We start from the raw sequence: 26,501 nt of genomic DNA, 5'->3' as shown, positions 1-26,501 counted from the left end.
TCTTCTTGTACCTAATCATTTCATAGTACAGTCTGTCTGTATTTTCCCTCAAGCACAGGGTAATACATATGTGCTCATCTTCTACTCTTGAGTAGAGAGTACATTCAGTTCGTAGTGCGGCACTGAAGTATACTGATGTAACAGTGGGTCTGCTGTCTGCCCTAGTGCCATGGAAGGGAAAGGCTGTATTCCCCCTCTTTTCAATACCATTTCACAAGAAGCTGTTTAAAACAAGCAAACAAACAAAAATTAATAATACTTAAAAAATAAAACCACAACACCCCCTCCCTCCCAAAAAACCCAACATATACCCCACCCCACCACAGCTCCCAACCCCACACCAGAAAACACTCCTTCAGCACAACCTACTTATGGAGTACATGAGGCTCAGAATCTTGCCTGTGTACAGTTTTTATATAAGTGGAACACAACAAGCACATCTTTCACAAATAACCACTCTGAAGGCTGCTAAGAAATACATATATAATTCCTCAGATTGACTGTTCAGTACTTCCCCTTCACAAATCCTTTACAATAAGTTGTATATTTATAGCAGCTGAAATGCATCCATCACAATTACCATTACTCACTACAACATTTCTAGCATGCTCTTTTACTCCCCTACCTTTTGTTGTACTGCAAAGCCACACAATTCTAAAAGATGCTAAAATTTAACTCTGGTTGGGGAGATCTCATCCTGCATTTCTATTAACTCTCATTAGATTTCTCCGGTGAATAGATGAGTCCTGGAACACTAGTTTGGATGGAAGACTCAAGGTTTCTTGCTTAGATTGCACCTCTTAGGAAGGCAAACCAGACCATCCTTGGAACCCTGCTGCTCCTGAAGCAGTCGCTTGGCTTACATAGCCCTCAAGATCTCAAGGACCCCAGTTTGAATGCTCTGTGAGTAACTGTGTTCTGTTGGGAAAGCAGGACTACAACAGAATTGAATCTCTGGTTGGAGAATGTCTGGAATTTTGCTTAGTTCTGAAAGAAACCCTTGAGGAGTGGGGCTTGATGTCGGTCATACTTCTCCTGGCAGGGTGGTGGTACCCATCATCTTTCTGACTATTTCTGCTGATGAATGTGATGGAACATTGTGAATTTTGTTTAGTTTTAAATCAGCTGATGCTCCCCTTTAGAAGGAATCTTTGTCCTCTGCAGCTGAGAAATAGTTCTGGCAACAGTTAATCATGAGTGACAAAATCTTTAACAATACTTTTCTCATTCTGGCCTATGTATAGTACTTAGATGTTGTTTCCACTCAGAACAATGTTATCTGAGATGGCACAATAGTTTGGTTGTAGTGCTGTGAAGGCAAATATAGGATCTGAGCCTCACAGCCTGTCTGCTGCCTGCAGGCAGCCTGATCCTGCCTCCAAGGCCTCTAGATCCATGCAGGGACAATGGTGTAGAAGGCAGAACTTTAGGAGTGCAGGAAACATACTGAGGTGCTACCAGTAACCCTAGAGTTAAATGAAACCTAGCCATTTGCACTGCCCGTTGCCTTCAAAAGCTGGTTTTTGCCCCTTGTGCATCCTACAGTTTTTGCCTACATGTTTCACAAAACACTGTCTCAGCACATACCCTGACCTGCATTTGCTCCAACTCAGCAGTTTAATGCCTTCTTTAGCAGCCAGGCTACATTGGTTACATAAATTTGTGGCATAACTGAAGGCAGTGGCCATTAGCCATACTTCTATTTTGACTTGTAAAACCAAAAACATTTGCATAACCAGGGGGAATGCTGAAACCAAGAGGGGAATGACAGCTGTGGTGTTGCCTCCTCCTATTATTGTGCACTATGTGATCATGCTGTGAGGACATCACCAACTGCCCACTAAAAACAGTCTACTTCGGATGCTAGTGCAGGGTTAGTCAGTTTGCAGAGTCTGTTTTAGCACTAGCTTATGCAATCAAAGAGATAATTAAGCAAGATCATTGTGGGTATAACTCTGTTGAGATGGTGCATTACATCACAAATGACTTGTGCCCAGTACTCCAAGCCTGGCTGACAAGCCAACTGGGGCTCCAGGCAGGAAAGGTGGAGATGCAGGTGTGGGAGCATAGCCAGTAAAAGTGCTGCAGTAAGAGAACTGCTAATTAATTCAGTACCAAAATACTTGCTTAGGTAGAAAGCCCCCTCTGTAACTCACACAGACTGAAAGAGCCGCATTGCAACTTCAACATTGCTCTGAGATTTGCAGCCTTTTCCTGAAAGACTCCAAGATTTTAATCTTAGCAAAGGAAAGAGATAACTGCAAACCAGCTTTCCTCTGAGCCATATGTGGTGGTATCCCCTCCGGGCCCACGCAGCAGAGTTCCCACTCCTGTCCTTACAGCTAACTTATCTTTAGAAACTGTCCTGCTACCCATTTCCCTCCTGTCTCATTCACGAGAGCCCCTCCAGATTCCCACTCTGAAGGAAGCAGAATGCATTAATTTCCCTTCACATATTCATGGGGTAAAGAGAATGTCATTGTCACTGGCTGATGGCAACCATTCAGGAAAGTCCAGCAACTTCAGGAGCACTGGCATGCTCAGAGCCTTGGAGAAACAGCATTTATTTTTTATAACAGGTCTTAATTGTCTCTGAAAACGTGCCCCTGACTCTCAAGGACAGAGTCCTCTTTTCTCTCAAGGCTCGTTTCTGTGGGCAGGTCAGTTCCCTCTCCTGCCGCCCTGGCTCCTCCATTCATTATTCCCACCCAGTCTGCTTTCCCCTCCTCTGCTGGCAAAGCAATCTCATCCCTCTCCCAGCTACAGCTGACATTTCTTTCTTTCCAGTTGCCGTTACCCACTTTTGTCCTGGGAAACACTGGATAGTCATAGCTGCACTCATCGCCCCTTCAAACACATAGACCAAGAAAAGGGATTTCTTCCTGAGTCAACTCTTCTTTCTCCACATTACTGAAGAATACAGGCAGTGTTTTAAGAGTTCCACTCTGGCATAGTTGTTATTCCTCCCACTTCAAACAGAGAGGGAGAAAACCCCAGTGCAGGGGAAAGCAGTAAAAAAAAAAAGAAAGAAAGAATCTATTGTGAAAAATATTCTACGAGCATAACCTAGTTGCCTAAGTTTAGAGATGGTATTTTCTGAAGGAAGGAGTTAGACCAAAGTCTCCTAAACCTTGTGAGCATCTTGTAAACTACCTAGCCCGGCAATCCTCTACTTAAAGGAAAATGAACACACTTACTGCCTTAACAGACCACACGGATAAGGGACAATACTTAAAGGAAGAAAAAAAATAAAAGATAAAAACAAAAAAGAGGCAATTGTGTTCTTTTGTTACATATTCCTTGAAAGAAATAAAGCAGCATCTTTCACAGTCTTTTTGCCCATCTGCTTTGAAATTCCCTGTGAAAGCTTCTGATTGTCCTTGATAGCAGATGAGTTTATTTTTGGTTTCAGCTTACACTGCTCCATCACTTACAGGGTGAGATCAGTGACTGCTCCAACTTCATTAGTCTCAATATGGCATCTAACCAGGAGCAGCAAACTTCACAGCAGAGGTAGTGGTGTGTTTAAACGTACAAAGACGGTCGTGTTTACTGGTTGGCTTTATGTTTTCATTTTCTAACTAATTCTTTCTAAAGATTCAGTAGGTTTGTCACAGGAGAGACAAGTTATGCCAAAACTGGAGACAGCCAACATTGTCTCCCAAGAAAATATGTATACATTCTGCATTCCACAGTGCTGGTGTCTGGGGAGGCCATCAGGGTACAGGCCAGGAGAAACTGGAGAGAGGGGCAGCAATCCTAGAGTACCAGGAGATGTTAACCTAACCTGTTCTTCTTCTCATGAGACTTGTGTCTTCCATCAGGAAACCAGTGAAGGAAAAATTGAGCATTCTTGTTCTTTGAGTACATCACATTACTCTGAATGGTGATAAAGTTCTGGTCACAGTGCCAGATGCTCCATCTGCAAGTGGATGTTACCCAGTGCAGCCCTAATCCTGTTCTCCCGAAAGCTTTGATAGGACCTGAAGATCAGTATCTATCATTTACCATCCTGTTGCTGCCTGTCTAAATAAGGAACACATTGCATTTACCACCATCTTCTGTCATCGCTTATCATGGTGTAGCCCATTATAACCCTTAGACATCCTCCCCTCAGTACTGAGGAGATGCAGGATTTGGCCAACTTAAAATTAATAATAAAGATAAATTCTACCTGAAGCCTTTCCTATCTTAGTAACTCACATGGGCTTCTTGTTTTGTGATTTGGTTTTATTGGCTTGCACTTAAGGCTCAGATAATTAAGTAGATTTGTATTTGTATTGTCTTAGTTACTCATGCCTGCTGCTTTAAACCTAAATAACAAACAATGACGTTACTCAAGTACTTATGATATCCACAATCTAAATTAAGAGCCAGTACAAATGACTGTTTATTTTGACTTTATGGATAAACATTCAGCAGTAAAACCAATGAGGACAGCAAAGACACCCTTACTCCCACATCCTCTGCCAAACATGAGGACATACAGCATGCGTTAAAGGTGGGCCAATGCAGACATCAATATCAAGTATGGGAAATTAAGTTAGAAAGTCAAATCCTACTCGTGTAATTTTGGACATGAAAGTATTGGAACACGAGCAAGACAAATTTGAGGGAAGAGATAACATCTTTATTGCACATAAGGGTAAACTGGTAGAAAGAAGTAAGTATTCAGGCTCAAAATGGTTTTGCAGCTTGCATGCTCTAAAGCTTCTCTGTTTTTTCCAAGTATATCATTATATCTCACGAACAATATTATCTCTCCCTGCAGACTTTATAGTGCTTTAAATGTCAGCTCCTCTTGAAGATCTCTGCTTTGCACCTTCCATCTGTTCCCAGAGCTGGAGCTGCTGTCCATCACTCCTTCTCACCCCTCCCACAGCAACGTGGGAAAAGGTACACTTGTAGATAGGCATTTCCAAATAAATTATGGCTTTTAGATGAGCATTAATCTCCTTTCCATACCTAAAGCTAGTGGCGGAGATCACAGAGCATGGATATTACATGCTTGCCATATGAAATTCTATTAATAGGACCCAGCTCTCAAAGTAAGCACAAGAAAAAGTTACAAGTTGTTTCAGTGCAATGTGTGTACAGTAAAATCAGTCTAAAACCCTCAAGAGAAATCTTTTACTAGAAAAAAAAAGAAGAGTTAAGAGGCAAAAAGCTGGTGGGTGCAGCAATATCAGTTTCAGTTCTTTCCAAAACAAACACCAAAGCAAACAGGAAATACCCTAACCTCATATTTTAGATGCTTGGGCAGCATTTGTTTTTATTAGAGGGAAAAAAATTATCTTCCATGTTCATGCAATGTGTGTTAAGGGCCGGTGTGTTTCCCACTGTGGGGAGGAGAGCCAGGTAAAGGGGGTTTGACTGATTTGACCGGTCACATCAAGTCTGTAGCAGTACAAAGAATTCAACCTTCGTCTCCCTCCAGAGGAGGTGCCCACACTACAGCTGGTCTCTACGCTTTGCACAGAGCATCCCTATGAAGGGCCACAGCCAAACCAGCTCTTGGGTGAAGTCCCACCGTGTTTTCACAGAGGACAGAAGGGAGGAGAGGCTACTGAGTTTGAGTTTCCACTCAAACGATTTTGCATCATTCTGCATGCAATAATGTGTGGGTAAGGTGGCCACAGGGTGAGGACAGGTTTGATTTATATCCCCTGAAATCCATTTACACCCCACTAAGGCCTCATCATCAACGGAAATGAGGCCCAAGAACTCAGTTGCCATGTTCTGGGTTGGCCTCCATCTCAGCAGCAGAGGGGCTGTACCACCATCCAAACTTAAGGGGACAGGGTCACAGACAGATGCAGCAGCGCTGCGTTCCCATGAAAGATCCCAGCCTTTCTGCCAGGTGCAGATGGAAAGATGCAGTCTCCTGGCCACAGCTGCTAGCTGGGGCAGCCCAGTTGTTATCAACCACTAACACTGTGTGCTCACATTCTCGATGCCAGCCACGCTTGTGGATTCAGGAGCACCAGCAAGAAACCTACCCACTCCTCTGGCTCCTTTCTTCCACAATGAGTCAGTCTGTTATAAACCACTGAAGCCAGCTAGCTCCCCATCAAAGCTCTGCACTCATGTAGTCAGAAATATTCCTCCCTTCTGTTCCTGCCAGCTTTCAGCAAGGGGGAGTTCTGCTTTGCTCCACTTTTTCAGCCAGCCACATGCCATACTGTGATGACTTCATGCGAGTCTAGAGACTAATCTTGCCAAGAACTCAGAACTAAACTGCATCCACTGAACCATGGTAAACCTCAGCACTTATGGTCTCAGGGATGTAATTCCTGGCAGGGATGTCTTAAAACGGTGCTTTCCAACTCTTGACGGTGGAAAGCCTCCAGAAGCGTCTGTCCCAGCGTTGAGTCTCCAATGTGTACACCATCATGCAAGGATCTGGAGCTCACTGTGTAGTAAACAGCTCACGCCTTCTGTCCGTGGCTTTTTGGATGTGCATTTCTTCTGTCTGTAGCTGAGAAAACGTAGGCATGACAGAACGGATGGGAATGCCTCGAGGTGCTAATTATGAACCAGTTTAAAACATTTATCAAGTCTGCTGATCATTACCTGGCTGCATGGCTGGGATGACTGCAACTACTTCAGTCATTGCTTTAACCAATTGCACTTAAAAGACATTCTGATTTTTTCCATGGGTGACCTGCTTTTTGTTTTCCTTTTTATGTGGTTTTTCCATTTACTCCTTTATGATGCTCCTCCCTGACCAACTGTACTGCAACATCCCAAAGAACACAGGAGCCAACTGTAAGTGTGCGACAGGGCAGGTATAGAGGATTATAATAATCTCAACTGAAGTCACCAAACCTAACTTCCTCCATACTCAAAGAAAAACATTCTGCCACCTTGAATCATTAAGACTATTTTAACATCTTCTCCTTTTCCCATAAGTATATATATTAATGCTTTTCCCCTTTTGTTCTGAGTTGCGTGGTTGCTCATTGTTTCTAAAATGGCCCTTCAGTACAAAAATGAAGAATGGCAGTAATTTCCTCAGGAAGCTCATAAAAACACTCTTATAGTCTATTCTAGAACATAAGAAATAAAGAGCAGATCAGAACACCCCTCACATTTCTGGGAATCTTTACATGTATTATGGATCTTGAGATGGTTAAATGGCACTCAAGTAAACAGGGAAGCTCCTACCAAAAAAAAAGCCTTGTTTGAGATAAAAAGTTCTCTTTCACCTCAGCATCAAATTAAGATGTGAGGACTATCAAAGATGTCAGCAGTCCTGTGAAGCTGGTGTTTATGAGGTGACAAGGGAAAAGCCTGCCCTGCACGTAGGCTCTCATCCTGCACTGCTGCCCCGACACCCTAGCCCAGACTTCCTCTGGGAACTGCAGCCCCCAGTGACTGTGCTGAGCTCCTGGCCCTTCCCACCCAGTGTGGGATATTCTTGGCAATAGGGATAAGGGCACTTGCTCCAAATAAGGAGAAATCTAGAAACTGGTTTGTCTCGGCAATCTGAGCCAAGCAAATCTGCCAAAACTGATGGGGCAGCCACAGAAGGCAGGAAAAAACACCAACAGAAAACCCAAATGAAGCAAGAATGAACTTGTGACTGTCTGTCTAGCCAGTACCAGCATAATCCCATTAGAGAGCCATGATGAAACACACTGACAGCAAGTGTTAACAGATTTGATGAAAGACCTTGAGATGTTTATGCTAATACAAGGCTTCGGTTTCACATTCCATACAAGCTTTTCACACAACAACAGTGCCAGGAAACTGGGAAGAAGGATTATCTTAAATTTTACCATCAAAAAACCAAAACCAAACCCCAAACCCCAACCCCTGCTCCCCTGCATGCAGGACAGGTTAAAAAGGGGCTCTTTTAAGTGGAAACAAATGTTTGAGCTCAGCCGTGGGACGAGCCTGCATTAGAACTATGCACTGCTTCAGATCACCATGTTGCCAAAACCTCCACTTAGAGTTTGCAGAAGCAACGTGGTCCTTATTCTACACCATGGAGGAACTGCCCCGCTGCCTTCACAGTTACTACACATGTATTCACCAGCAAGACACCCGTGTGCAGACAATGAACAATTTAGCACTCTGAAAACGAAACAACCCCCCCTAAAAGCTCTAGTCCTGGTTCAACTCCAACCATGCACTATTTATTCTGTCTGCCCCCATTCTACTTCCTCCACTTTGATTAACTAATGGCCAAGAAAAGCAATTAGCAGCATAAGAAAAATATATCTTTGGTATCTCGGAATGGCTGTGAATGCATTACTTTCTATGAGATGAGAGGAAATATTTCTCCAGTGGCTCAGATGAGAAACAAAAGGGAAAAAAGGTAGGAAGAGGTAGGGGAGAAACCATTATTAACTGATTAAATCAGCGTTGGAAGAAAATGAGCCTGCCTGCAAATCTCTACATTATTGATTCTGAAGGGGAAGCTGTAGTATACAATGGAGATAATGAAACACCTTGATTTGCATTTGAAACTGGCTAGAGCTGCCTGGGCAGGGGGATCCAGTGATCTGCTGCATCACCCAGTCCTGGTAAAGGGGCAGAGGAAGAGATCACTGCCAAGTGGCAGCTTATGAAACAGCTATCATGATGCTCCTGCTCACCATGAATGCCCTACTCCGGTGCTCTGGACAACCAGTTATAGCACAAACCTGGGCCAAGAAAGCCAGAATAGTACCAAGGAGGCCCCAGAATGACCTGACCTTGTGAGCACCAGTTGTGGGTCAGAGTAGACACTGCCCATGCCAGTTCTGTTGCTGGCTACCAGTGACAGTGACACTTACAGACACACACTGTAAACTCCAATACCCTCCCAGGAAAATGTACATGAAGAACATGTGGGAACAAATATTCAACATTAAACTCTATATTTGCTTTCTTCTTCTAAAACACTCTGAGAGAATGAAATATAATGCCTAAAAAAGGAGGAAACCCACCAAAACCAGTGGAATTTGGGAACACATAAATCATCTTTTATTAGTCATTTCCTAGGGCAGTCATTCAGCAATGGTCCCCATGATGTCCCCAGAGGCACGAAGCAGCTGCCTGCCTGACCCATAGCACTGCACTGTGTGAAGGCACAGTGTAATGTAAAACAATACTGTCCTTCAGCTCCTGACTGGGCAGTGGTGGTGCCAGCGGATGATGCCCTGCCAGCGCCAGGGTGGCCTCGAAGGCATCAGTGAGAAAGGGCTGATGGTTTTTTGGATGTTTCTGTTTTTGACCTGTGCCCCTTTCAAAAGGAAGAGATGCGATGAAACGGAAACCTCCTGGCAGTGGGGCAAAAGCACTACAGCTTACAGAAGGCAACCATGGAAAGGGAGAGGCTACCAAACACTCTGTGAAGCTCAGGGGTCTCTAAGGGTGAGAAGGCTGTGAAATGGGGCTGATGGGAGCTTTGCAGTCCTGAGCAGGTAAAAACTACACCGAAAAAGCAGCTCTGCACTACATGCCAAAGGGCTTGGACTCTACCCCAGTGAGGAAGAGACTACCCAAACAACGTACTCACAGCAGCGACAGGGACATCCACCTCCTCCTCCTCCAGACTAATCTAACTCACTAAACACACAAACCAATCCCTCAGTTCCCCACACACTGTGTCCGTACAGGGTGTGAGGTGGATGGAGGGATGGGGGGAGTCCCACAGTGACCAGTCTGGCATCTCCATTCCTGTCTGTTACCTCCTCAAGGTTCTTCCTAACTGGGGCCAGGCCTTCAGCTTCCTCTGACCCCTGGATTTACAAGCTGAAAGATGTGTTTTTGCACAATAGTATAGGTACCTATGTGGAGTAATTGTATTCTTAAACAGCCTTCAGCACTAGAGATGTGCGAGTCTTCCAGATGTGATTCAGGCAACATTGCAGACATCTGTCATGTGTCTTTGTTCCTCTCCCCAGGGGAAAATTAAGTTAGATTAAAGCTGTGTCTTCACCTAAACCATTCACTGCAATGGAGCTCTGCGTCCACAGCTGCTGGGAAACTGCAGAAAATTCTTCCCTGAAACAATTAAGTGTTTTTCTGAGGAAATCACTGTTTTCAGGGTCACTGAGGTTGGGGTTTTGTTGGTTGGCTGTTCTGGGATGGGGGTTTTGGCAGATAGGAGAAGATGCCCCGCGGCCCACAACAACTCTACATTTGTGACAGCTGGGAACACCCTCAGCCACACCAGCCACTGCTACCAGCTCTGGTGTCTGCTATGGGAGATCCTCAGGTGACAGGGAATAGTCAGTAGGATTTGTTCCAGCCTCTAATGCAGTAGATACCCAACCACAGATACTCTCACAGGGTAGAGAGTTTATTTTATAACTCTTATCCTGCATGCAAGGACATGTAGAGGCTGTAACTACGTGCATCACAATTGCTTTGCACTTGGTTATCTGTTTGGATAGAGCCCAGAACAGACTCCAGCACTTCCAGATCCCAAATCCCAGTGGAGTACTCAAACCTTCCCAGTTAATGGGATTACTTGCATCAATAATTGCTACCTTTGTGTCAATGGGGAGTGCAGACTCTTGCCTACATGAATTGTGGTGTAATATGTGGTACAGGGTCTGTCTCCACCCCCCCCCCCCGTTCCCTCAAGGCGTTTATGTCCCATTTTGGATGCATTTTCCTTAAATTGGAAACTGGTTTTACTAGCATGCTTCATGGTTACTTCCTAGAAACAGTGGCACTGAGGAGAGTTCTCTGCACATTTGGCTATTATTCCAAAATAAATTTAGATTTAAATCCTTCCCACGACCACTACTTCTCCTCCTCCCCCGCAAAGACAGCATTCATCACTTTTCTACTGGGTCTACCGAGTCAATAGAATGGGGTCCATAGGGTCTATTAATTCTACTGAGTCAAATATTTGACTCCTTCAGGTGGCCCTTTCCATAACCAGTGTTTCTCTTCAGAATCTTCATGTTTCTCTGTGAGATTTGATTTATTGCTTTAGTTATAGGCTGCTAATAATGAAATAAATACCCATGAGCCCTGGGTATAACTAATTTCATCTGCATTCTCATATGTTGTGTGTTGACTAACCTGGCCCTGGGTCACCTGTGAGCACAAGGTGTCTCACCCAAGGCCAATTCTTTCCCTGGAGTGAACCTTTCCCATCGTGCTGGTCTTGGTCTGACAGACTGGATTGTCTTGTTTGCTGCAGCAGCTTCCCGATCCCTGCACCACCCGTTCAGTTCTGCCAGCCCACCATCACTGTTGAACCATCCCATGGGCGGAGCAGCTAAACCCTGCTGTGAATTCCTGCAGTCAGAACAGTTCTCGGCTACCACACGGAACACAAGGATCTCCTCCTTGCCTCTCTCAATGGGGCCCCACAGCAGCACCCTCTGCCTCTCCAACCCTAGCTAATAAAGCAAAACCCACTGCACACGTTGTAATGTTCAACCCCACCACAAAGGGAACCTCAGCTCACCAGAAGCCGATGTCACCGTCTACCCTGAAACAGCTCCTGGGCCAAGCAAGCCCGTGCTGGGGTTGCAGCTGGAGAACCCATCCATTGCTCCAACACTGCCACCTGCACTGGGACGAGCCCATGGAGCAGCCTCAGGACAAGGGGTGACACTCCTTGTCAACTCCTCCAGCAGCATATGCCAGGGGACACCAGGCAGGAGCCCTTGGAGGGTGGAAGCTTATCTAAAGGTCTCCAAAGCTCTGGAATAGTCCTACGCATGGACTGCTGTTTGTAGAGAACCCCCCGGATAAAGAATTCTGGTTTAGAAGACAAAAGTCCCAAGTGTGTGACTTCAGTTTCACAGCACTGGAACTGGATATAATTAAATCCTGGTTTCCAAAAGCCTCTTCACAATGAATGTCTCTGTGATGCAGAAAACTCTGAAAGTGTGAAGAGCCTTTTGTTTAACCTCAAAAATCTATTTTTACTCTAGAGTCATAATTCTCCCTGGCTGGAAGTTTCTCTTCCTCCTCGCATGGATGAAAGCAATGGAAAGATGAAGGGGAAAATAAAGAAGAATAAGTGGGGAAGAGCAGCCAGGGGCTCTCGCATGAGCTGTAGAGGATAAAGAGGGAGACAAAGAGCCAAAGAACATGGAACAGATTCCCTATATCCTGCAAACCAGATGAAAGAAAATCCCCTGCAAAGGTCTGATGGGAAGCACAGGACTTACCCACCCCCAAAGGAGCCCAGTTTTAATCACACACCCCGGACTTCACCCCAGGGCCACACAAAATCCCAAATGCAGCACCAAAACCACCTACGACAGCACCAGGGAACTGAAGAACCTTACTCCAGTCTTGTTTAGTTTCACTGTTCCTCTCCTTTGCCTTTCAGTTTCTGCAGGCAGCTCCCAGTGCTGCTGCCTCCGGCTGGGCTGTAAAGAGCAATGTGCTGCAGGGCACAGCAGCCCCAAGGCTGGGTGAAGGTACCACCCCGAGCAGAACCTGCAGGCAGGGAGGGAGGGAGGGAGGAGCAATGCCTCCTCCAGCTCAACATAAAGCTGAGCCCTGCCAGGCGCTGGGCTCTGCAAAGCCCCACCAGCCACGGGTCCCTGTAACATCACCTGAAGTAATTTGCCACCGGCTCTGCCCATCCTAACAAACAACACCCAGCACCAGGGCTGACAGGGGTGTTCTGGATGGGACCTGATCCGCTGATGTTGAAGCCTCTGTTGCAGCATCACAGAATCAGACTGGTTGGGGTAGGAAGGGACCTTAAAGCTCACCCAGTTCCAACCCCTGCCACGGGCAGGGACCCCTTCCACTAGAGCAGCTTGCTCCAAGCCCCTGTGTCCAACCTGGCCTTGAACACTGCCAGGGATGGGGCAGCCACAGCTTCTCTGGGCACCCTGTGCCAGCACCTCAGCACCCTCACAGGGAAGAGCTTCTGCCTAAGAGCTCATCTCAGCCTCCCCTCTGGCAGGTTAAAGCCATTCCCCTTGGCCTGTCCCTGCAGGCCCTTGTCCCAAGCCCCTCTCCAGGTTTCCTGCAGCCCCTTTAGGCACTGGAGCTGCTCTAAGAGCTACCCTTCAGGAGCCTTCTCTTTGCAGAGTGAACCAGCCCAGCTCTCAGCCTGGCTCCAGAGCAGAGCTGCTCCAGCCCTCTGATCATTATGTCTCGTATTGCAGCTTTAACCTCAAAGGATGATCCAAACCATAAAATCCACAAGTTTGAAATCAACTTCTGTTCTAAATCACTAAACTGAGGAATAACTGATATAAAGAAGAAGAAAACGTACAGTGAATGAAGTTCTGTTTGTGGATCCTGGGTCCCATTACAGTTAACAGCTTGCTCTTCTGTGATGGATGACACATAGACTCTGGTCCCTTAGTGTGAGGAGAAAGGGTAAAGCCCAAGCTGAGCAATCCAATGCCTTTTCTCTCCATCAGGCTCAGGCAGGGATGCACAGACCAGTCAGCCACTGCAGTAACCCACAGACTTGTACTCTTTACATACGAAGAGACTGTAAAATGCTTCCTCCCTGGTGCAGAAAGGAAACCGTTAAAAACATCAGGTAAAACCTTCTTTCCCACCCATCTCCTGCTATTTCAAGTCTATGTTATGTTAATTCCAGCCAAAAGAACATGCATTGTTCAGAGAGGTCACATAAAGGCCATTTCCAATTTCGGGAATGTACTAATAATCTGAGTTCTTACACATATATAATCATCTGCCCCACGTCTGCTCTAATTCTTCATTAGGTTTGCAGCTCTTGTCTTCCTCATGAATTTATCAGCTTTCATAGCTCTTGAGTAGCTCTTCTTGATCCACCTCAACCAGGCCACAAGGAAGCTGAGGGAATAAATAAAAGCTACTTAACCCACGTGGTCATAAAGGTGCAGTCAGGCCTGAGCTCTTCTTGCTGAGACCCTTTGTGTACGTGGATATACACTCACATTCCCTGTCTCTGTTACCCAACCAAATGAAGCAAAAGGAGCATTCCTGAAGATGGGAACTGGCCCTTCTAAGAGCTAGACCAGAGGCAGGAGACTGAAGCTCCAGCACAAAGCCATTTGGACCCAGTGAAAGCCCACCCTTGCTGGCCAGTGGGTCTTTGGTGGACATGTCTGCTCCAGTTCAATCATGAAAACAGCCAAGGCTGCAGTGCCAATGGCCCCTGCATTGCAGCTCCTCCCAGAACTGACAGGGACCACGCTTTGGATTGGTAAGAGATCCCTCTGATCATATTGGGAACAGAAGAATGGGAAATGGTCTCCCACAAGCCTTTCCTTTGCTTTGACCAGCTGCACTGAATAACTACCTCAACCCTCTTTAGAATGCCTACTGTGCACAGTGCTGATGGAGGCAGACTTTACTTGTAATATAGCACTTCCTGATAATCGTATGCAAAGCCTTTCCTAAACTTTCCTCATCAATTACCTGTCTAGAAAATGAAATGTTGGTGTTGCAAACTGCCAGATCCTTCATATGATTGGCTGTGGCTGGGTTTAGTCAGCAAAAGGTCTCCAAGTAACAAATGGCTTGTCCATTTGTTCTCTGACAAGAGCGACTGTCGAGGCTCGAATATCATTTACGCTCAATCAAATAGTAACACTGATGGAAAACTCTGGTGTTGGTGACTCCTGATGTACCCCCACTGGGGCTTGGAGGAAGGTATCTCCGCTTAACACAGATCCTGCGCAATGGATGGGAAAGGCTCTCCTACTTGCTGCTGTGGCCGCTTCTTCCTGTGCCAGGGCTGTGGCTGTGAGATCTGCATTAACTGAGACGACAGATCACATGAACGTGTATTTGTCAGCTGGCACTTCCCCGCTCAGTGCCTATGGAACTGTTCACTAAGGAAAACAAAGGACGGATGGAAGAAAGTCACTTGTATGAACCAATTTTTACCGAAAAACCAAAGAAAAGCTTGATGTATGCAAACTCCCACAGCTCCCAAGTTTTACAGCTGGAGAACAGCAATAATTTTTCCCTGGTAATAGGTCTTTATGATATCAGATACAGAAAGATTTGCACTTTATTACTGGTAAGAGTCCAAATTAAAGAAATGACTTGAAGTGGTAGAAACTGGCCTTGGGCTATAGCGAATACAGAACATCTCCCTTCTCACCATACTGGTGGTGTTTACAAGACTTGAAGCTGCAGTTCAAACAAGTATTTTACAATATAATAAAATTGTTGGTTATGGCATAAAAAGCCCCAAGATTTGGTCTCTCCGTTTGTTTTGTGTACACACAGGTCAAAATAAGATCAACTGCAGAAAAGAGCAGCTGATTATTTTACCAGGCAAGGTTGGAGCAGATGACCCGTGAGGTCCCTCCTAAACTGGTATTCTATAGTTCTGTGATTACTGAGCTGTATGTACTGTAGCAAACATTCATAGATTGTAGCTATGATTTTCCTTTGAAACATTTTGCAGAATATCTATTTCTAGCTGGAGCAAGGGAAGCTCAGAACATTCCAGCACTGGAGCTTCTTTGCTGTTTTGGGAGGGAAAATAAAAAAAGAATTGATTGTGTGGAAGATAACTTCCTTCTGCAAGTAATAGAGAAGCGGACAAGGAGAGGTGCCATGCTTGACCTCGTGCTCACCAACAGGGAAGGGCTTGTTGGAAATGTGACTCTCCAGGGCAGCCTTGGATGCAGCGATCACGAGATGGTCGAATTTGAGATCCTCAGGACAGTGAGAAGAGCGTGCAGCAAGCTCACTGCCCTGGACTTCAGAAGAGCAGACCTTGGCCTCTTCAGGAACCTGCTTTGGAAGGTTCCATGGGATACAGCCCTAGAGGGCAGGGGGGCCCAAGACTCTTGGTGGATATTCAAGGATCACCTGCTACAAGCTCAGGAGTGTTGCATCCCAACTAGAAGGGAGTGCAGCAGGAGGGCCAGGAGACCTCCTTGGATGGATAAGGAGCTGCTGAGGAAACTTAGAGGGGTAAAAAGCAGCTTATAAAAGGTAGAAGCAAGGACAGGTGGCCTGGAAAGAATACAGGGATGTTGTTCAGGAAGCTAGGGACCAAGTCAGGAAAGCTAAGGCCCAGTTAGAATTGAGTCTGGCAAGGGATGTGAAAGATAACAGGAAGGGATTCTATAGGTATGTAGCAAACAGAAGACAGACTGGGGATAAAATGGGTCCTTTCCAGAAGCTACCAGAACTGGCTACCCTGCATTTGGAGAAGGCTGAGGTTCTCAATGACTTCTTTGCCTCAATCTTCACTGGCAAAGGCTCTGACCACACCACCCAAGTCTTGGAAGGCAGACGCAGGGACTGTGAGAATGAAGACCTTGGGCCACTGTAGGAAAGGATCTGGTTCAAGACCATCTTAAGAACCTGAACATGCACAAATCCATGGGTCCTGATGAGATCCATCCGCGGGTCCTGAAGGAGCTGGAGAATGAAGTTGTGAAGCCACTGTCCATCATATTTGAGAAATCATGGCAGTGAGGTGAAGTTCCCAAAGACTGGAAAAAGGGAAATACAACCCCCATTTTCAAGAAGGGGGAAATGGATGCCCCAGGGAACTACAGAGCAGTCAGTCTCACCTCTGTGCCTGGCAAAATCTTGGAGCAGATTCTCCTGGAAGACATGCTAAGGCACATGAAAATCAACAAGGTGCTTGGTGACAGCCAGCATGGCTTCACTAAGGGGAAATCCTGCCTGACCAATTTGGTGGCCTTCTATGATGGGGCTACAGAACTGATGGACAGGGGTAGAGCAGTTGATGTCATCTACCTGCACTTGTGTAAAGCGTTCGACACTGTCCCACACGACATCCTTGTCTCTTAAATTGGAGAGACATCAATTTGATGGATGGACCACTCGGTGGATAAAGAACTGGCTGGATGGCTGCACGCAAAGAGTTGTGGTCAATGGCTCAATGTCCAACAGGAGACCAGTAACGAGTGGTGTCCCTCAGGGATCTGTGTTGGGACCGGTCTTGTTCAACATCTTTGTCGCAGACATGGACAGTGGGATTGAGTGCGCCCTCAGCAAGTTTACCGATGACACCGAGCTGTGTGGTTCGGTTGATACCCTGGAGGGAAGGAATGCCATCCAGAGGGACCTTGACACACTTGTGAGGTGGGCTGATGCCAACCTCATGAAGTTTAACCATGCCAAGTGCAAGGTCCTACACCTGGGTCAGAGCAATCCCAGGCACAGCTACAGGTTGGGCGGAGAAGAGATTCTGAGCAGCCCAAGGAGAAGGACTTGGGGGTGTTGGTTGATGAGAAAATGAACATGAGCCGGGTCCAGTGTGCGCTTGCAGCCCAGAAAGCAACCGTATCCTGGGCTGCATCAAAAGGGGCGTGACCAGCAGGTCGAAGGAGGTGATCCTGCCCCTCTGCTCTGCTCTCGTGAGACCTCACCTGGAGCATTGTGTGCAGTTCTGGTGTCCTCGACATAAAAAGGACATGGAACTGTTGGAACAAGTCCAGAGGAGGCCACAAGGATGATCAGGGACTGGAGCGCCTCCTGTATGAAGACAGGCTGAGAAAGTTGGGGATGTTCAGCCTGGAGAAGAGAAGGCTGCATGGAGACCTCATAGCAGCCTTCAAGTATCTGAAGGGGGCCTATAGGGATGCTGGGGAGGGACTCTTCATTAGGGACTGTACTGACAGGAGAAGGGTTAACAGGTTAAAACTTAAACAGGGGAGGTTTAGATTGGTTATAGGGAAGAAGTTCTTTACTGTAAGGGTGGTGAGGCACTGGAATGGGTTGCCCAGGGAAGCTGTGAATGCTCCATCCCTGGCAGTGTTCAAGGCCAGGTTGGACAGAGCCTTGGGTGAGATGGTTTAGTGTGAGGTGTCCCTGCCCATGGCAGGGGGATTGGAACGAGATCTTAAGGTCCTTTGCAACCCTAACTGTTCTGTGATTCTAAGAAGAAAAAAGCCATAAGGAAGTTCTGATATTCATTTCTAATTCTAACAAATACTTTGATTATTCTTTGCTTTGTCACATCTGGCCTTCAGCTTTGGACCTCATCCAGTTTCCTGGAGAACCAGAGGAAATCCAGCTCAAAACTCTGGTTGTGCTCTTCTTGAAATGGTGTGATATAAACCACCAGCTGAACCAGCATTTTCCTCTGCACCACTTAGTAACACAAATGAAGTGATTTTGCTGAAGAAGAGAAGCAACCCTCCTTTGTCTTTATTTGAACTCACAAGTGATTCTTCAGTGGCACACCCAATCTTTAAAATAAGGAGCAGTAATGGATTTTTTCATTATTTCCATGTTTCCTCTTGGACTTTCCTTTGAGAATGGTAAAGCACTTACAGAACAAGAGAATGACAGTCCCTATAAAGGCAACTACTAAAAGTGGCAACGTGAGCTTCCACCCTAAAGCAGACATTCTTTTAAGGCCTTGGTCTTGCAACCATTTAGCATATAAGCAGTCCCACCAAAGCAAGTCTCATTCATAGGCTTTTTCTCTGGTGGAGGTTTCTTTTATTTATATATACTTTAGGCAACATAGTATGAAAGTTGGAAGGAGGAAAATAAACTGGTAACATGAGATGAGCCAACTATCAGTGTACACGTACGGCTGCCAACAGCATCCCAACACAGAGAAACCTCAGTGAATCCCGTGGCTAAGCCAAGATATAAGCTGGTGTCATAAAGAGAAATTGCTCAAGGTTTTTTTCCTTACTGGCAAAACCCAATACTCCCAAGTGAACATCCTTCCTCTCTAGTGCAATACCCTGCAGATGTGACTAAAACTAAAAGTCATTGCTAAGAAAAGGTTCCAGCATTGAACACAATGTACGTGCTGCCTCTGTAACCCTTCCTTCGTTCCTTGTCAAACGATGATGTAAAGAATTGCTTAAGAAAACAAAACACAAAAGATAAAAATTAACTTAATTTACACAACCAATAAAAAAGTTTAAAGCAATGATAGAAAAATAATATAAAGGCTAAATACATGAAATGCCAGTTCAACAGGATTAAGCTTTGGTAGAAGAGCTAAAGAGCATAGCACCAATAAAATCCAATGTCAATACATGCTTCAGTACGCATGAGCTGTGATGAAAATGTAAATTTTGGCAAGAAAAGTGGTGTATGTTCCCTGACGCCACAGTTTCATTTCCACATCCAGCAAAAAGTCTTTAGGCTCCTTCACTTGTCGCTGAAGATAGACAATGCCCGTATACGAGTTCAGCCTTCGAGTGCTGAAGTAGTTTTCTTCATTTCCCTTGATAATAGTAAGGATTATGTTGTCTCCAGCATAGGCAGGCGATGGTCCAATACGGAAAATGTGAGCTGGGACCACGATGTTGGTTTGGAAGTTCAGCTGGTAGTAGGTGATGCGCACTGGGGTGTTCTGGCAGTCCAGATAGTTAAAACAACTGATTCGTTCACACCTCCTAAGACATGAGAAATGAAGCACAGTCAGTGCACATGTAAAAGCAGGAAAGGGTCTATGTATTTAAGACTACAGCAAAATATTAGCCAGAGGAGTCCCAAACTTCAGTGTGCAATTACCAACTGCTTGTTCTGCTTTTACAATGCCCATAAAGCATTTGTAAATGATGTAACATTGTCAAAGTACAGTATCAAAAGGAAAAGATCATGGACATGTGCAGCTGTTTTGGGAAGTTCCACAATGAGGAAAGAATCACAGAATCAGACTGGTTTATGTTGAAGGAACCTTAAAGCTCATACAGCTCCAGCCCCTGCCACGGGCAGGGACCCCTTCCACTAGAGCAGCTTGCTCCAAGCCCCTGTGTCCAACCTGGCCTTGAACACTGCCAGGGATGGGGCAGCCACAGCTTCTCTGGGCACCCTGCGCCAGCGCCTCAGCACCCTCACAGGGGAGAAAGATCCAGTCACACCGCATAGAGCTTGGAATAGGAGTCTGTGATTCACCACCAACAGCACAAGCCCAGGAGAGTGCCCCAAGAAATACAGCCAAAAACACCCTTAAAAGGATAGCTAAAACATGGGAATGGGAAACAAGCTCCTCAACTTGCTGTTCCATTCTTTAAGGCAGGAAAAGTATGTTTTAAGTCATAAGCAACTAAATGTGGATTCCTAAAGCACTGGCAGCCACTAAGGCAGGAAATGGGGCTCCCAAGCCTCAGCTGCTGAGTAGCTGTGAGCTGTGGGATGTGCCATTCTCAGAACCCTGCAGCCTGGCCAGCTCCTGCTCCTGCTCCCCTTCAACGTTTCAACCCTCTCTGAGGAACTGCAATCAGAATATGAAACTGGGAGCCCCAGACCCACTGTAAGTGGTGACTGTTGCAGCCACTGCTGCTGGAAGCAGCATAGAGGATCTCATTTTTTGAAACTAAATTATAAATAGAGCTCTTCTAGAGCTGCAGCAAGTAGAGCTGCAGGCTCTGGTGACTGCTGTTAGAGCAGCAGTTGGAGGGCAAATGGGGGCTTGAGGGCTTGGAAGAAAGAAGAGGCAAAACCAGCCAAAAATTCTATACTGGGAAGGTCGATGTGTTCCAGGTACCAAAGCATCTCCTTAGAGCTCTGAGCACTTACATCCGCCTCATACAAACTAAAGCACTACGTAACACCTCAGGCTCTGGCCTGGGCTGCTCACTCTGTTCTTGCAATACTCACATGTCAGACACTTTTCTGTAGTTGGAAGGGCACTCGAAGGACAGGCAGCGGAAGCTACCCTGGATGTTATAGCAAGTCTCTGCAGCTGAGCAGTTGTGGGTTCCTATTGCACATTCATCGACATCTAACGAGAAGAAACACAAGGATAAAGACAGGGTAAGTTCACAAGTGAACACAGTTTAGGGGATGCAATATGCTCATGGGAGACTGTGCACAGGAAGCAAGAGGAGCCAGGGGCTCTGCAGGCTGAGGGCTCTTGTCCTCACCACTCAGTTGCTGTGTTACCTCTTCAGGCAGGACTGAGCATAGAGGAGACCTCGGGGGTGTGATGCACAGCCAGTGGGGTTTGCCAGGGTCACCTTGGTGCACAGGCACTCTGGGTGACGGGTCCATCACACTGCTTCCGACCTGCTAAAATCCATATGTCCTCAGTGAAAAAACATCCCTTCCTTGCCATGACCAATGAGAGCTGCCAGCACTGCTCAGTGTGTGCAGCAGCCAAGGGAGCCCACCCTACCAGCAGCCTGTGAGCCTTCCCCTACTGTATGATAGTCTCTGCCCTGCTTGGCAGCCAGCATGGCCAGGGCTGGCCCCCTACCACAGGCTAAGTTTGTCTCTGTGCCTGTGCTTTGCACACTGGCACACTCCTGCGGACCTGGCTGTTCTCATTCCAAACACATGTGATGCAATACAGGGTTTAACCTTCAGTGGAGAAACAACATGAGAAGGAGAAAAAGTCCTCAAAACCCAGGATCCTTCTGTCTTGCCGCTCCACACTGCAATAAAAGCCAAACACAGCCATGTTTGGCTCAAACCAAATGTGTACATCCAGACAGAACTGACCCTGCTGTATTCTCCCTTGCTCCTGATGTTTTGTAAGTCACATTATAAACCAGGCTGAAAGGAAACACAACGAAGTAACTAGGTAGCAGTCCAAGGCAGTGGAACCCTGAACTTCTCAGAGCAGCCAACCTGTCCATGCCCACAGCTGCTGTGTATGCATTCACCACTGCTTTGCTTGACACTAGTTTTCAGTTTCCTGAAGGTGATGGGCCAATTCTGACAGTTTCACAGCTCACTGGTACTCGCTGAACCACAGGTTCTTGCTCAGAGCCAGCCTATGTCATGCAAGGAGTTCCTAAACAAGCCTGGTGGATGTCCACTACTGTGCATGTGTGACAGGCTCATTGGCTGGAGGAAGCATCTACCTGGTTTCAAGCATCAGAGCATGGGCACAGACACTGGTCTGTGCTCCCTCTTCATGGATGAGGCTGTAAAATGTCCACATAGCCCAAGCAAACAAAGCTTGCAGAGGAGCCTTCCCCTCCTCAGAGCAACCACATGCAATGGATGGAGGCATATTCTCTGTCTGCCTACACATTAGCTATTCCCATGTCACATTCCCATGTCATATTCCATATTGCGACAAAAGCTATCCCTCAGGAATAAACAGATCCCATCCCTCAGGTTGCATCAGAATATAACCAACCCATGCTAAAAGCCAATAGGACCTTCTCACTGAGTTGTTGAGAACTGAGAAAGCTGGGCTATGTCAGGAGAATTTATCTGTGAAGAAGGTTGCTCTGGATTAAAGCATGGGGCAAGCACAAAGCAAAGTAACCACTGCAGACCAGCTGCAGTGTCCAGGAGGTACAAGCTCCAACAGATCAATGTGAACACTTTCTGAATGTGACAGAATGCGAACAACGCTTTAGGAGCAGTGCACACCTTTCTGAACATGTAAATTAATGCCACGGTTTAATCCCAGCTGGCAAGTGACTCCCACACAGCTGCGCACTCACTGCCCCCAGTGGGATGAGGGAGAGAACTGGAGGGTAAAGGTGAGAAAATGGGCGAGCCAAGTTAAAGGCAGTTCAGTAAGTAAAGCAAAAGCTGCACATGCAACTAAAGCAAACCAAAGCATTCATTCTCTGCTTCACACAGGCAGGCAGGTGCTTAGTAATGCCCAGGACAGCAGGGCTCCATCACACCTAATGGTAACTTGGGAAGCAAATGCCATCACTCCACATGTTCCCCATTCCTATTTCTTCCCCCCACTTTATCTACTGAGCATGATGACATATGGTCTAAAGCATCCCTTGGGTCAGTTGGGGTCAGCTATCCTGGCCGGGTCCCCCACAGCTCCTTGTGGACCCCCAGCCCTTGCTAGTGGGGTGTGTGAGGAGCAGAAAAGCCCTTGGCTGTGTGTAAGCACTGCTCAGCAATAGCGGTGTGATCAACACTGCTTCCAGCACAAAGCCAAAACACAGCCCCGTACCAGCTACTATGAAGAAAATTAACTGTGCTCCAGCCAAAACCAGCACAGTTAAATATAAATATCTCCCTGTAATGAGAAGTAATGCTGCAGAAGACAAAAAAAGAACATTTAAAGCTCAAAGACACTTTATGGCCTAGAGCATAAACATGGTTACCTAAATAAGGCCCAAGCCATGGACCTTAAAATGTTGAAAACCAGATGCAATAACAAGGATCCAGCCTGAGCACAAAATACTGGCAAAGACCTCACAGTCACATTGTGTACTCCCAAATGTCTAGACAACGCACGGAGGCTTTAAAATGAACTAAATGCTAACAGACAAACCATGTGGACTGTGCAGGGCTCTGCAGTTCTGCCAACTGTCACAGAGGAGAGAGATTCTTCAGAGGAAAACTATAACCTCCCACACCCTCCATTCCCCTGGGACGAGAACTGATCTCATGCACTGAACTGACTGGTTTAAAAGTCTTGCAAAGAAAAGCATACAACAGGGAGGAGGGAATCAAAGCAAACGAAATCCCTGGCTGATCCTCAGACGTGCCTCTAGGTGAAAAGAAAATTTCTTCCACATTGCAATCCCTGCCGTGAGACCCTCCCTTCACCAGCTTGGCTGTGCTGAAAAATACCACAGGCAGTTTCTCCACAAAGGTCCATATGTTGAGATGTTATTACATGAGCTACATCTCGTCTGTTTGGAATGAAAGGTACAAAGAATATACCACCAGTAACTCGTAAGAGCTGGTCAGATGATGTGCAACCGATGAGCAATCTTAGGTGGTGGAAACCAGTATCATCTTCTTGAGTTTAGTACAGCTGACACTGGTTCAGACTTTCTCTGACCATGGTTGCAGGGTCAGCATGTAAGCCTGCCCAGACCTGCAACTATGGACTTGCAGAGCTCAGGAAAAGGGCATGTACCTGGCGTTACTTCAAAGGCTTGACTAAATGCCACATGCAGAGCTGCAACACTCACACTGTTCTGCAGGTTGACCACCTTCGCCCTCTAAGGAGGGCACATGTACCAAGTGGCATAGGCACCTCGAAAAGCTTCTCCAAACACTGCTGTTTGGCTGATCTGTACAATAGGAACTCTCTCCACACAGGAGGAGTGAGCAGGGAGGATTTGACCCCATGTGTTGGTCCATGTGGCAAACCCTCTTCCTGCACCTCCAGTGACTGGAGCACGCTGGGTGCCTCCAGCTTGGAAGGGCTGTGCTGGCCAATGAATGAAGTGACTCACACTGTTAACTCTGGAACTGGTCCTCAGCTCCAGCCCCAGGTCTGGCAGAGGTGGCAGAGAACATGCCAGCAGCACTTGAGTTAGCAAAGGAAAGAAACCAAACAAACAAAGCCTGAGGAGAGGAACAGCTGCAGTTTCTAAAGGTGACTTTTACATGAGAATTTAACTGCACATGGATGTGACCACGTCCATACTTAAAAACTGAAAAGATTTTGTTGTTTAGTCTGCTCCTCTGCTCCAAAGTCAGGACCAAGCACGTTCATGCTGTTCATGATTTACACAGTGTAAATTTACTGCCCTTACCACTAAGAAGAGAATTTAAGCCTAGGAGAGACATAACCAAAAGTTATGTGACAGGTTCCTCAAAACCTAAGAGCAGGAAATGCCTGGTAGTTAGTGTAACAGACTGCAGGAATGCATGTAGAGTACGAAAAGGTAACCAGATCTTCAGTCATTCCACAGTCAGGGCATCCTTTGGAAATGAGGGATTTTTACTTCAAAACCAGACAGCTGTGCACCAAATGAAAATCATCAGACACCCAGAACACATTTCTACAGCTCTGGAAAAAATGGTGTATGCGTGGAGGACATGCCATTTACACTAACATTTAATAACACCAGTCTAATTAAGCTTAGGTGGCAGGCTTCTGGATGCCCAGGTCCTCATTAGAGCTCCTACTTTCACTCTCCCAGTTTTCCAGGACAGGAAACTGCAACCCGTAACAAAGCCACAGATTTCTATGTCTGGCACCTCTAAGACACCAGATCACTTCCTGCTGTGCCAAGGTGCACATACAGCTCACGCAAGTAATCAAGTGCACCAGTCTGAATGATGAAGCGGGGTCCCTCAGGAATTAATTTAAGCAATTAGCTCCAATTGGCAGCTGGGTTGCCACAGCAAAAAGCTGACACAGCAGATAACAATATTTGGCAACTTTGTCAAATACTGGCTTTTTAGCAGTGACTGATATAAAACATGGAGACTTGACTGAATCACCATAATAGCTTAGATCTTTCCAAGGATTAAAGTTTCATGACATAATGGCTTCAGTTCCTAAACTCCTCATTACCTCGACAGGTTCTTCCATTGGCTGCCATGGTGTATCCCTGCTCAGGACAAGCACACTGATAACTACCAGGAACATTCACGCAGCGGAAAGTACAAAGAATGCCTGCACTCTGTGTGCACTCGTCAATATCTGGGGAAAAAACACAGTTACAAACACATGTAAATAAAAAAACAGGAATCTGGAAAGGAAGGCTGCAGAACACAAGGAAATTCTTATCTGATGCATTTATAATACATTCTTAAACAAGAATGCAACCATGAAAGTTTGACATTGCTCTAGGACCACTGATGGTGCATTCTGAAATGCTGAACATGAGGCTGCTCCCCAAAAAACTGGTTGCAAGTAGTATGGATCCATGGAAAAGAAAAAGCCTAGAGCACATCTGAGTGAAAGGCTCTCTCTGGTAGCTCTGTAATTCTTCTAAGATTAGTTTGGGAGCTTCCTTGTGCTAGGAAGAACATGGGTTTCTTCATAATTTCTTAGAGACTCTCCAATGTCACTATTGGTAACTCCAAGCAAACGGGTAAAACCCTTCCTTTCTCCATTCTGATCACTCCTCATTCAGCTAACATGAGCAGAAATAACAACAACCCTTCACTCACCTATGGCTCAGTGGAGGCTTTAACTGATGCTACATAGGTAAACCTATCTTCACTTCTATTTATTTATTTCAGAAGCTCTAGCCCCATGAGACAACAACCCCACCAGTTCTACGGTCGCACAAGTGTATTCCAGCCCCAGCTGAAAGGTATGAAAATGAATTACATTTCCCAATTTGCAGTGTCTGTGGCAGGGTGTAACTCACAATCATCCTTAGGCATCACCTGCAGCATTAGGTGCTGTGGAGAGTCAGACAGCCCTGCCTGTTGAAGAGTATACACATTTAACTTGATCTGCCAAAGCAGCAGCCTTACCTTTGCAAGAATGCCCATCTTCTGCTAGCTGGAAACCTTGCCTGCAGTAACACTGATAGGAACCATAAACATTGGCACACTCCTGGCTGCAAGGACTAGTATCACATTCATTCACATCTGTATCCAAAAACAAACACACACACGTTGCCACAGTAGGTCAGGTATCTTCCACTATTTTTTACTCTGAGAGCAGTTACCAGGTCCTTCTGGTCAGAGTGAATAAGGAGGGACTAATTTGTACCAAGAAGATGTTTCTGCTTTAGGCAGAATGCCAAGAAGCATGAGGATGTCTGTTCCACCTGAATTTTATGTTCATATATGCCAATGAAAACACATATACATGCAAACTATGTTTCTGACCTTATGTTACAGTTGATTAAAATTATGTAATCATTGCCTTAAAAAATCATGGGTAACTTTCAATTCAAAATCAATTTTTTCAGGTTTTATCACTACCATGTTTCACCCTTACTAAAATTGGCATGAACAGTCTCCTGTCCTTACCTTGT

General features: G+C 45.9%; 1 protein-coding gene and 1 long non-coding RNA gene across 9 annotated transcripts in view; both read right to left on the bottom strand.

Moving 5' to 3' along the window:
* Positions 1 to 2,126: 2,126 nt before the first annotated feature.
* Positions 2,127 to 12,418, bottom strand: LOC133279383 (uncharacterized). The gene is made up of 3 exons (XR_009746870.1): positions 12,252 to 12,418; positions 3,294 to 3,983; positions 2,127 to 2,214 (listed from the first exon to the last, which is right to left on the bottom strand). It is a non-coding gene; the product is annotated as an uncharacterized LOC133279383 (long non-coding RNA).
* A 5,613-nt stretch (positions 12,419 to 18,031) lies between these two features.
* The window catches only part of FBLN2 (fibulin 2), a 118,445-nt gene continuing 109,975 nt past the window's right edge, over positions 18,032 to 26,501 (bottom strand). For 7 of the 8 annotated variants that reach the window (XM_061472999.1, XM_061472998.1, XM_061472997.1 and 4 more), the window contains 4 exons: positions 25,993 to 26,109; positions 25,079 to 25,207; positions 20,491 to 20,614; positions 18,032 to 19,283 (listed from right to left, as the gene is read on the bottom strand). In XM_061472999.1, the coding sequence (XP_061328983.1) occupies positions 18,926 to 19,283; positions 20,491 to 20,614; positions 25,079 to 25,207; positions 25,993 to 26,109 (728 nt within the window). In that variant the 3' untranslated portion in view covers positions 18,032 to 18,925. The remainder of the gene's footprint in view (positions 19,284 to 20,490; positions 20,615 to 25,078; positions 25,208 to 25,992; positions 26,110 to 26,501) is intronic. The other variant, XM_061473004.1, reaches the window with a different exon arrangement.

Source organism: Pezoporus flaviventris, unplaced genomic scaffold, assembly GCF_033815535.1.
Source record: "Pezoporus flaviventris isolate CSIRO_AGI_PZ_B2104156 unplaced genomic scaffold, CSIRO_AGI_Pfla_v1 ptg000073l, whole genome shotgun sequence".
Lineage (NCBI taxonomy): Eukaryota > Metazoa > Chordata > Aves > Psittaciformes > Psittacidae > Pezoporus > Pezoporus flaviventris.
This window is presented reverse-complemented; position numbering and strand designations above follow the sequence as displayed.